This window comes from Nomascus leucogenys, chromosome 22a (genome assembly GCF_006542625.1).
Source record: "Nomascus leucogenys isolate Asia chromosome 22a, Asia_NLE_v1, whole genome shotgun sequence".
NCBI lineage: Eukaryota > Metazoa > Chordata > Mammalia > Primates > Hylobatidae > Nomascus > Nomascus leucogenys.
This window is the reverse complement of record NC_044402.1, coordinates 70,844,550-70,856,690: the sequence shown is the minus strand read 5'-3', so window position 1 is coordinate 70,856,690 and position 12,141 is coordinate 70,844,550. Positions and strand designations below refer to the sequence as shown.

General features: G+C 39.0%; 1 protein-coding gene across 2 annotated transcripts in view; it reads right to left on the bottom strand.

The window, feature by feature from the left end:
• The window catches only part of MYO3B (myosin IIIB), a 503,395-nt gene that overhangs the window by 109,946 nt on the left and 381,308 nt on the right, over positions 1-12,141 (bottom strand). For both annotated transcript variants that reach the window (XM_003254238.4, XM_003254240.4), the window contains 2 exons: positions 6,514-6,574; positions 5,492-5,588 (listed from right to left, as the gene is read on the bottom strand). In XM_003254238.4, coding sequence (XP_003254286.2) covers positions 5,492-5,588; positions 6,514-6,574 — 158 coding nt within the window. The remainder of the gene's footprint in view (positions 1-5,491; positions 5,589-6,513; positions 6,575-12,141) is intronic.

Genomic DNA, 12,141 nt, shown 5'->3' with positions numbered 1-12,141 from the left:
AAACATTTCTGTCACAGGAAAGTTGAGATATTTGGTCACCTTAAGGATCAAAGTTTCCAAGAATAAAATACAACCTGAATTTGCTTTCTGATAGCTGAATTGCTGCCAAAAACAATAAAATTTAGTAATGAGAGCAACTGGAAACGTAAAGGAAAATAACGAAGTAGATGGCATTAAAGAAGCTGCTAAGTGAAAGAAAGTGGTGTGATTTGCTCAGGAGCCGTGGCTAGACAGGACATGAAAGATCCGAAATCAATCACTAATGCCCGATGCCAGGTTCCACATGCTCTCTGGTGGCTCTACCATATCCCAACAGTGTGCTTTGCCATCTGTGACCCCCTCAGGAGGCCAGTAGAATACTGCTTGCTACTTTTGACCTTCAAAAAGAAATGTGATTAAGGTATACTCCCTGTAGACAGGAAGAAAACCCAGAACAGAGGTACCTCTTAGGTGAGGTATAACAGAAAACCCAAGGGCAGGTAGTGAGGGTTCTTTAACAAGCACAGGTCACAAGGTTAAACTAAAGCTTGTGTACTTTACATTAAGAAAATGTAAGTAAAGGGCCTGGCATGGTACCTAATATAGGTACTACATACATGATAGTTCCTGTTCTTTTATTCATAGGGGATTTTCTCAGGTATCCCTCTCAAACCCACTTCTTTTACTGCCTAAAAAAAATGCTTAAAACCTGTTTTTTAGACCATAGCAAAGATGAAAAAGGAAGAAGGAGAAGAAAAGTATGTTACAAAAAGTCAGCTCATTAACAACAGCAAGAAACATCAGCTTTGTGTTGAGAGAGGAGAAATTAAACAGAGAATCTGGCACATTAACTAAAAATCATAATGGTCAAGGGTCATTTACTGCAAGGGTAGGTGGCCCCATTTCATAAAGGTCTCTGAGGATTGCTCTGCATTACAGCCCAATGTGATAACTGCTGTTAATAATAATGCCCCTAGATACAAAGAATAAGGAGAATTGTGTTTGTGCACTCAATATGAAAGGTGATTTTAGGTTTGAAAGAGTTTCAGCTGTATAGAAAATGTACTTACACAAACTATCTCATTTCTTGATGATGTCTAGTTGGTTCTCAACTCCAAAACTGAAGTTATCGTTAAAATCATAACCCAGATCATGCCACTCTCCCACTCACTGGCTTCCCATTTCACTGAGACTAAACCCTCACTACTCATAAAGTGAACCTCAGACCGACAATATCAGAACCACCTGCAAGCTCATTAGTGCTGCAGAATCTCAGAGCCACTGAGACCTGCTGAATGAGAATCGTCATTGTATCTAGATCCCTAGGATGTTTGTTAGGACATTAAGGAGTACGAACCTGCACTATCTGGCTCCTCATTTCCTATGACTCTACTTTTTGCTCTCTTAGCTCCAATACAGGGACTTCTACTCTTCATATAGTCCATTCACGTTCTCTCCTCCAGGCCTTTATCATGGTCTTCTGCCAGGAATGCTCTTCTCTTAGATATTTACATGGTGAACTGGCTCACCACCCTCAAGCCTTTACTCAAACCTCACATTCTTCATGAAGCCACCCTGTTTAAAAATACAACCACCCAAACTCACCCTCTACACTTGGGCCACTCCTGATCACCCTTGCTGCTGTATTTTCTCCCTGTAACTCTTCACCCCTCTAACATCCCACATAATTGACTTATTTGTCTGCTTACTGTTTATTGTCTATCTCCCTCTGCTAGAGTGTAGCATCATGTGGACAGGGTTTTGATACTGACACAACATCCAAGTGCATGATTATTTTGTTAGTAATTCATTTTTATTGTATTCCACAAAAGTATCAGACTGTGGTGAAATGGAAAACAACCAACCAAAAACTGGTCTTTTATAAAAGTTTTGAGAAATACTGGTCAGTTCCTGGCACATAGCGTTAATAATTATTTTCTGAATAAATAAATAGAAGAACAAATGCCTAAAGTATAACCATTTACAGAGTAAAGCCAGATAAGGTCTGTATATATCGCTGTCAGTCCTATTAAATAATTTCACTGCTTGGATTAGTGACCAAGTGACTAGAATTTGGCACTTCCCGGGTATATTGTGCTTTTCTCTTAATGTGAGCAATGAACCAGCCCACATGGGCCAGTTAGGGACACTTCTTTTTTTTTTTTTTTTTGAGACAGAGTCTCGCTCTGTCGTCCAGGCTGGAGAGCAGTGGCGCGGTCTTGGCTCACTGCAAGCTCCGCCTTCTGGGTTCACGCCATTCTCCCGCCTCAGCCTCCCGAGTAGCTGGGACTACAGGTGTCTGCCACCACGCCCAGCTAAATTTTTTTTTTTTTTTTTGTATGTTTAGTAGAGACGGGGTTTCACCGTGTTAGCCAGGATGGTCTCCATCTCCTGACCTCGTGATCCGCCCGCCTTGGCCTCCCAAAGTGCTGGGATTACAGGTGTGAGCCACCGTGCCGGCCCAGGAACACTTGTTATACTCTGAAGACAGCCTTGTTTAAGCCCCATATTTAGAGACTTCCTTGCATGGCTGCTCTAAGCTGAGCTTGAGATGGAGTAACTTTAGGTTTATTCCCTGCCTCTCACTCTCCCCTCACCAGACCCCTTCATAGAATAACGAAGTTAGGCCTCATTGCAAGTTAGAAGGCAAACCTTCTGGATGTTAGTGTTTTTTTTAACTGAAAAGGTCACACTATTCTCATTCAGCCTTCCACAAAAACATGGGTTAAAATAATGGGTCATTTAAAGCACAGAATGAAACACAAAGGTATAATTTGCTAAAAATGTTGCTTAAATAATATATTCTTGTTTCTACGACTGATAATATAAACGAAACAGAAAAAAAATTTTGTTCTTCATCTTTGTCATTTTCTAAGATCAAGGGCAATTTGATTTACATATAATGTTTTCTCATGTCTTCATGTCTAAACTTTCTTTGCTTCTCCTGCTCGAAACAGCAATAGCAACAAAATGAAACAGCTTGGATTATTTTAATTCCTTCCACTAGTACACTATATCTATTTGGAGGTTGTCTCAGAAACATTTACTTTATTCTAGGATTGTTAGAAATACATTTTAAAACTTTTCTCTGATTGCTTACTTAGGTAGAGTTTCATTTCATTCTTGCTTCCATTATATTTCATCACCACTTTGGATGCTCAAGAATTCAATTCCAGACCTAGGCTAGGTTGTGAGGAGAGAACTCATAAATGGGAAGACATGATTCTAGAGAGTTTTAAATCTAGTAGATGAATTAAAGTAACTATAATACAAAGCAGGATGTGATAAGTATTATAAGAAAGAGTAAAAGAGTAGGGAGCCATTGTGGACCTTGAAGAATGGAGAGGATTTTGAAAAGTAAACGAGGGAGAAGGACATGTGGAGCAGAAGAGGCAGCATGAACAGTCACAGAGGAGGGAAAGAACACACCAGCCGTGTTCGGAGAATAGAGAATAGTTTGGAGATTCTGAAGCACAGAATGAAAAAGAAAGAGCAGTGGAAGCTAGAGCTAGAAAAGAAGATTAGGACCAGAACAGAGAAAGCCTTGAAGGTCATGCTGGGATACTAGGGAGTCACTGAAGAGTATGGAGGGAGAGAAGGTCATGATTAGGATTTTGCTTTAGAAATCTTAGGTTTCTGTTGGCATAAGAGAAGCTAAAGCAGAAGAATGGAGGCAGGAAAAAGACTTAGGACGCTGTTTATAAGAGTGTAAGGGGAAGTAATGGTGATGGTGGCAGACCCAACAGAAAATCATTTAGACTGGAAGGAAGAGACAACTCTAGAAAGAAAGTGCATATGAGCCATTTATAGCAAATCAGATATGTAACTTATTAATAAATTTGACTTGTTAAGATACTTTCCTAAAGAATGGGAAAGATTATTGTAATCCAACAAGTCTCTTTTCTTTTTAATAAATATTAATTCATAATGCAATTTATTTTTACTTCCCCTGAACTATCACACCAAAACTTAATGCCTTACAAAAAGAACTTTATTTTTCTACCTAGTATTCATGTTCATAGATTAACTTTGTATTTATATAATGTCAATAACAGTAATTACCATAACAGCAATTGACGTTTACTAAACACTTACTATGAGCCAGACACTATGCTCTGCCCTTTACTTACACTAGCTCATTTAATCCTAAGTAAAACCACTCAGATATGCATTACTATTTCCCTCATTTTACATGTGTAGGTACTAAGGTAAGGAGTTGCTATGTAACTTGATTAACACAGGAGAGCAGAGATTTGAATCCAGGCAGGTCTGATGCCAGGACCTGTCAGTATGGTTTAGCTATTCAACCATACTTCAAAGTTTTCTTTTTAGGAATTACATCTATTTAAAAATAGAATACCAAGAGAGAACAAAAACTAGATAGGACAAATAGAAAATAAATAGCCAGATGATAGATTTAAACCAAAACATATCAATAATCACATTAAATATAAATGATCTAAACACTCCAATTAAAATATAGAGACTGTCTGTTTGGATAGAGAAAAGTACCAACCAAACTCTCGCATAATGAACTTTGCTCCATTATACTGTTTTTCCCCTAAATTCTCTCCTCTTTTTTTGTGCTACTTTTACCCCCACTTCATTGTGGCCTTATTCCTGAATACTGTCTGCCTATGAGGAAAATATTTCCTTTGTCAGGTTTATCATTTACTACACGTCCATTTAAAAGGTTCTGCTATAATGGACCCATCCTCTTGTCTCTCTCCAAGAGTTTAAGATCCATATAGATTGAAGTCATAACACATTTATTATGCATTTCCCACTTCATACTGTGCTACTTTGTCACTGAAAAACAAGCTAAGAAGAAAATTGAAGAGATCTGAGAAATTACTTTATATTTCAGAAAATTAGATGAGGTTGACATTAAGTGTAACATCAAGAGCATTTCTTTTCTTAGAATGGTTCACGTAGTTCTTAGTATCTTCTAGCTTGTAAATATTTCTTACAATTATGTTTCTATTTTATCTTCCAGAAGCACTGGTTTTAGCTGCATGCAAGTCTGAAACTGACTTTTACTATATTCTGTAGCAAGACATTTAGAAAACGAGCCAGAAATAGTTGTGTCCCAAAGGCATGCCTGTCTTCTTGCTCAAAGAATGGCCATGTTGCCAAAAGGGCAGAACTACTTTCTAAATCCATATTCTTTATCAACTCCTAGATTTCGACCCTGCGTGATCAGCTCCAGTAAAAGCTGGTCAGCTGTTTATTTTCCCTTTAACAAAATGAAATTTTAGAACAGTTTCCTAGTTTAAGGTTAAGTAAATGGAAAAGCATGGACTTTGATATTCATTGTCTTAAATGACATGGGTACATGGTAAACTGCTACCTTTAATACAAGTTTTACATCCAGCATGTATGGCTTCCCAAAACTTTTTGCCAACATTTGGTCATATTACTATCTAATTGAGTCCTGCCCAAACAACACACTAAAAAGTACACAAACATGCAAATGTTAGAAGCAGCATGCAATTCAAAACGTTCTTCTTACCAGGCTTTTGAGGGGCTCCCCAGAGACTCAATCCTTGGTGATCTGGAGCAGGATGGCATATCCGAGAAGACAGCAAATCAGTCCCAGAAACCGAGTGCTTCAGAAAAACCCAGTAAGAGAAATATTATTCTTATCCTCTGATGAAACAGCCTTAAGGACATGGCTTCTATTTAATGAAGGGGCACTTAACCCTGACTAAAAGCAAGAGGCTAAGTATATTGGAGTCATTTGTAAGTTGCTCCCATCTTGCATAGAATTGAATGGAGGTCCTCTCCTTGGGGCAATTAGAAGCCAAGTCTTAACATCTTTTGCTTCATTCATTTCTTCCTTAGAACAAGTCAACCTAGTCTCCTGTTAAATTAATTATAGTCCAGAATGTAAAACAGCTATGTGCTGATTTTCACCTATACTTATTTTTTATCTCTAAGAAAGAAAAAAGAGAACCTATAGGAAGGTATTAATCTGCTTAACATTTCTAAGTACATCATCCAAAGGATTTTGTTTTTTTAATCTTACATATGCTCAGCAGAGTTACTGGCAAAAACTGTACATTTTCTTCATTTCATCCTTTCAACATCAAATAGTAGGCAGCAAAAATTGGATCAGACTTCAAAGCCTGCTGTGGGCTCCAAGTCACAGAGAGACGCCTCCATTTCACATATTGAATTCGAGCAGGATATCAAAGTGCTACCAAAGAACCTCGGGTCCTTACTCAAAAAGAGGCTCTAACATCTGTAGAGAGTGGAGTGCACAGACAAATCACCTCAGGGAGCAGCTAACATTTATTCTCAGCAGCAAATTTCCAGGCTTTTGATTCTCTCTCCACTGTACCACCCTGTCTCTCTGCTGAACCAAAGTTCTTTAGCAAGCTGGGCTTTTGTCTCAAAGACTTCAAAATATCACTAACAGTTTCAAGTTTGGATAGCCCAACCAAGCAGCCACAGACAAGCTTCATGCCTATGAACTTGGATGAGTCTGAAGGAGTGATACACATTTACTTTGGAATGAAGATATCCAGCTACCTTGTTTGCATGTCCTGCGAAGATATCGCACCCTTTTGGAGAACTCTGGGCTTGTGAGTGCCTGAAAAGATAACAATAATAATAATTTTAAAAGACTTGAAAATAATAATAGAAAAACTTAAAGAGGACTGTTTTTCTTCAAAGATGTATCAAAACATACTCTTTATGCTTCCATGGTTTCCCATTTCAGTCCTTGGTTAAAAGGACATGGTCACCTTAAGAAAATGAGTCCTACTAGGTGTTGCTCCTACATGTTACAGCACATCCACAGTCTGCCTGAATTCCCAAGACCCAAGAAACTGCTCCTTTTAAAGTTGTGTGATTGGCTTTGGTTTAGTGAGCTCTAATGGGCTTCCACAACCTTTACCAAGTAGCCAACTAAATGGATGCCAAGGCTACACTTCCTGCCCAGCACATGAATCACATTCACAGTTACAGAATTTAAAATGGATTCTGTAATCAAGTAAGTTTGGGGAATGTTAGGTTGGGTGTAGTTTGAAAGGTTTCCTTACTGCAGGAATAATCTTTTAAAATTACAATATACATTTATGGATCTCTATAGTAAAGATCCAGGGGGGATGCAGGGTGTCCAAAAGTAATTTGACCAAGAAGCTTAAAGTGATAACCTATTAACATCTAGTAAAATCCTAATGCTTCATGGAACAAAGTTTGGAAAAATCACTTGGTCTGGGTCCCCAATTTTTTATAATCAGAACACATTGTGTAAGAGTGTGCTTATAACACACAGATAAAATAGGAGCCACTCATAATGCCTTTCAGATGGAACCAGCAGAGTGGAAAGCATTGAGTAAGGAAGGGAAATCTGTGTTCTGACCCCTGCCTCACACATACGCACACATGTGACACACATGACACAACAAACATGTGACTTTGGGTAAGTTTCTATAGCATTCGGGGTCCTAGTTTTCCTCATCTATAAAATGAGGAGATTGAGAAAAATTATTCCTAAGGTCACTTCCAGTTCTATATTAATAATCTTATTCTTTACTTAAGCTGACAAATTCATTTCCATATATTTATTTGTGGATATTATCTTCAAAATACATATTATAAGCAATATGCCCATTTAAAAGTTACCACATCAGTACCTGGAAGGAGGGGACTATAATTCTGTATTTATTTGTGTGTATATTTGCTTTTCATATGTCTCCCACAATGGAATGTAAGCTACATTAAGTCAGGGACTGGATCTGCTCTATTTCATGCTCTGTGTAAGCACCTACCCAGTACCTGGTACATAGTAAATGCTCAATAAATATTGACCATTTGAATAAATAAAACAATGATTAGTCAATCCACAAAATGTGGGGCCATGTAGATCAGTAAGAATACTCTTACTATTAAAATAAATTAACTATCATTTATATACTACTTCATTTAAAAAAATGCTTTTAAATATTTAAGAAAGCTTCACAACCATTTGGTCTAAGTACTTTAATTTTATCTATTATATAGACGAACAAAGAGGTTCAGAGAGGTTAAGAGATTTTCCCAGGTATCATGGTAAATAGCTGGTAGAGCTAAGGCATTCACCCATGTTTGTCTGACTCCAAATCCTCTGCTCTTCCTCTGAACCATAATATATTCTATACCCTTCAGTATCTAAGCACTGGCCCAAAGGACTCACTCCTGTCCGGCCTAGGCAAGTCCCAGTAGCTGTGACACTATCCACCTATAGGATGGGTGGATTCTAAGACCTCTAGGAGAAAGTCTAAGAAAGAGAGCTGTTGAATTACTGCCAGACTCCCAATTTATGCCTTCCCTGACCCCTCAAAAAATGAACTCTTGACAACTCCTCTAGCTTGTGTGGCTTTTCAGAATCCAAAGTCAATGGCAGACACCTCCCAACTCTCCACAGGGAGTCAGCTTATCTGTTTTATTCCCTCTTCATTCAAGCCTTTGGAAAAATCGAAGGCAGCTCAATGTAATGTTTGTGTGTGTTTAAGAAAAGTCAGCGGCAGAGATCAGGGAGTAGTGTCTATAGGCAAATAAATTAGAAAATACTAGATTAGCCTACAAGCCAGGTTTCTTTCCTGAGAGGCTTTCCGGCAACTTTAATTTAATAATATGTTCAATGAGACTCCAAGAAAGGAAAAGAATGGGAAACATTTCCTAGACATTATTTTAACAATGGACCCTTCTCCTCTGTAGCATGTTGAGGCACTACTGATTCTTAGAACACACTTTGCTTTTAAGAAAATGGTACAAGTCAGTTTTCTTAAAAAATCTAACTTCCTCAACTCCTCTATAGAGTTGTTGTTGTTGTTATTTTTTATTTTTTATTTTTTTGCCTCAGGGACATGAGACTGGATAATGCTCTGCAATCCATCACTACCAAAATAAAGAAAAGCACAATAATAACAAAAAGCCATGGCTCAAGCTTACAATCCCAGCTACTGGGGAGGTGGAGGTGGGAGAACTGCCTGAGCCCAGGAGTTCAAGATTAGCTTGGGCAATATAGCAAGACCTGTCTCTATTTAATTGAATTTTTAAAATATTTTTTAAAAAGAAAGAAAAAAAAGCCAAAGCTTATTGCATGGATACACACCACCAGGCACCAGGCAAAGCATGTTACATACTGCTGACAGCCATGTGGATTGGTTCTTTTTGTTTGTTTTTGAGATAGAATCGCACTCTGTTGCCCAGGCTAGAGTGCAGTGACATGATCATGGCTCACTGCAGCCTCGAACTTCTGGGCTCAAGTGATCCTCCCACTGCAGACTCCGAAGTAGGTGGGACTACAGGCATGTGCTACCACCACGCCTGGCTAATTTTTTATTATTTGGAGAGATGAGGTCTCACTATATTGCACAGGCTGGTCTCAAACTCCTGGCCTCAAGCGATCCTCCTGCCTCTGCTTCCTTTTTTAACCTCTTTTTACAGATAAAGGAATTAAGCATCAAGAAGCCAGTGATTTGCTTCAGACCATAGCTGGTAAGCAGTATACCATAAGACTATGGTATACTGACTATGGAAAAGGTGATACCAGAGGGAAATTATCAGGCCAAAATTATCAATTGTTGCTGGGTGTGATGGCTCACACCTGGTATCCTAGCACTTTGGGAGGTTGAGGCAGGTGGAATGTTTGAGTTCAGGAGTCGGAGACTAGCCTGGGCAACATGGTGAAACCCTGTCTCTATTAAAAATACAAAAAACTAGCCGGGCCATAGTGATGTGCACCTGTAGTCTCAGCTACTCCGGAGGCTGAGGTGGGAGCATTACCTGAGACCCAGAGGTCGAAGCTACACTGAGCCAAGATCGCACCACTGCACTCCAGCCTGGACAGCCGGAGTGAGACCCTATCTCAAAAAATAAATAAATAAATAAATAAAAAGAATTATTAATTGCTGATAAAATCATTAGACAAACTGTTAATAGAGAACAGGACATTCATATGGAGCCAAAGTACCACCATACAGGTGGCTTACCTCCATCTTTCATTTCACAAGACAGGCAATGTACACTGGAGAAATCAGAAGGTCACTATTTTAATCCAGTGCTCAATTTTAACACCACTAACGCCACGACAACATTGTCTTGTAATGTGAGGCAACATGAAGTATGTAATATCACCCAGGATGTATTTTTTCCTTTCGGTCAAAAACATTTAACTTAAATCGGATTAAGTCTTTAGATCTAACTTACAGTCTACACAAAACATAGGGCATAGGGGGACAAGCTGGATAAGACCACAGGAAGCAAGCAGCTAAATACAGAAGGTGAGCTATTTTATGAGATAATCCTATTTTATGGCTCAATCCTCTGAAAAAGTCAGTGTTCTGAAAAAAGTGACTATTCTGTTATCAAAGGAGATTTAGGTGAAATAACGACTTGATGTTCTGTAACATTCTAGATTGGATCCTGGCCTGGATAAACATGTGCAAAGGACATTCTTAGAACAATTGGGAAATTTTGACTATGAATTGGTACGGGACAATATTAAGGAATTAATTCACTTATGAAGTGTGATATTGTTTTTTGAATCCACAGGAAATTTTTTTTTAATAACACTGTCCACGGCCTCTGCTGGAAATCATAAGCTAAATGGGCAGAAGCAGTGTATATGGCTATCAAAATATGGTGAATAGAAAGTAGTTGTCCCTGTTTGTATAATTCATCACATATTTCTAGGGCTCCATTGGCCTCTTGGAAGCATAACTAAAGTCTCAAACAGATTGCCTCCAGGGCTCAACCGCTTTGCTGAAGTCAGTTCATTGAACTGTGGGTTCTAGGGGAGACGGAAACTCTCAGTCACCGTTGAGAACCCTTCTGCTGGGCATCTGTCCTGAAAAAGCCCCCAGACAAAACTCACATCTAATTCCTTCTTCTTAAACCTGGATCCCAGTGTGAACGGATGAGGGGCAAGGTGAAGGCTGGCTCCTGAGTAGTTGGCTGCTGAGAATACCCAGCATCTCCCTTCTTCTGCAGCAGAGATCCATGAGGCCAGCTGGCTCTGTCACGCTGCGCTGGTGGCACTAGGTGAAGTCACCGTGGTCCAGGGACTGGGCCTCAGCTTCACAGGCTCCAAAATTCAATTTGTCAGTTCATTGAGGGATGATGATTTTGGGGAGAGCTGAGTTGCAATAACCAATCTCAAAAGAGTCATATTTGAAATGTACAATGCGAGTGTGATTTTACAATGAATGATATGATCTGGACTATACTTTTCCCCTCTCTAGTTGGTTGATACACTCTGGAGACTAAATTACACATTAGAATTAAAGCAAAAGAAGCAGGGTGCTCTTTGAGGATGTATCTGATCAGTCAAGCTTGTCTAGTAACTGGCTTTTTCTATTTTAGGGTTAGAATCAGTACCTTTTTGCTTGGATAGGTGTTGAGACACACTGGCTCCCCTCAGATTCTCCATTTCCTAAACTTTACTTAGTTTCTTTGTGTACTTTTTATCAATTTTGATAAAGTTTTCAAGATTATCTTTTATCAATTATAAGTTAGAATGGCTTGGAGACAAACTGAGAAATCCATTTATTCGTTCACACTTGAAAGCATACTCTAATTTCAAAATAGCTAATTCAACGTTGATTGATTTTTGTTAGCTTTCCATTGTCTCTAAATTTGGGAATATTTCTCTTAGTAAATTTGTGTCTCATTTGGTAGCCCCAAAAGAAAGGCTAATCAGCATAGCCCAGTAATTTGTTTCTACTTCTTTGGTAACTTTGAACAAAAACCGAAGAGCTCTTGGCTGGGCGTGGTGGCTCAAGCCTGTAATCCCAACACTTTGGGAGGTTGAGGCGGGAAGATTCCTTGAATTTAGGAGTTAGAGATTAGCCTGGGGAACATGGTGAAACCCTGTCTCTACAAAAAATACAAAAACTAGCCAGACAGGGTGGCATGCCCTTGTAGTCCCAGCTACTCAGGAAGCTGGGGTGGGAGGATCATCTGGGCCCGGGGAGGTTGAGGCTGCAGTGAGCTATGATTGTGCCACTGCACTCCAGCTTCCCCACCAAAAAAAAAAAAAAAAAAAAAATCAAAGAGCTCTTAATAAGAGAAGGTCAATTTCTTGTTCCCAAGAAGCAGCAGTAAAACCACTCTGCAGAAGATATGATCAGACCAGAATTATTATTTTTGAGACAGGGTCTAACTCTGTCA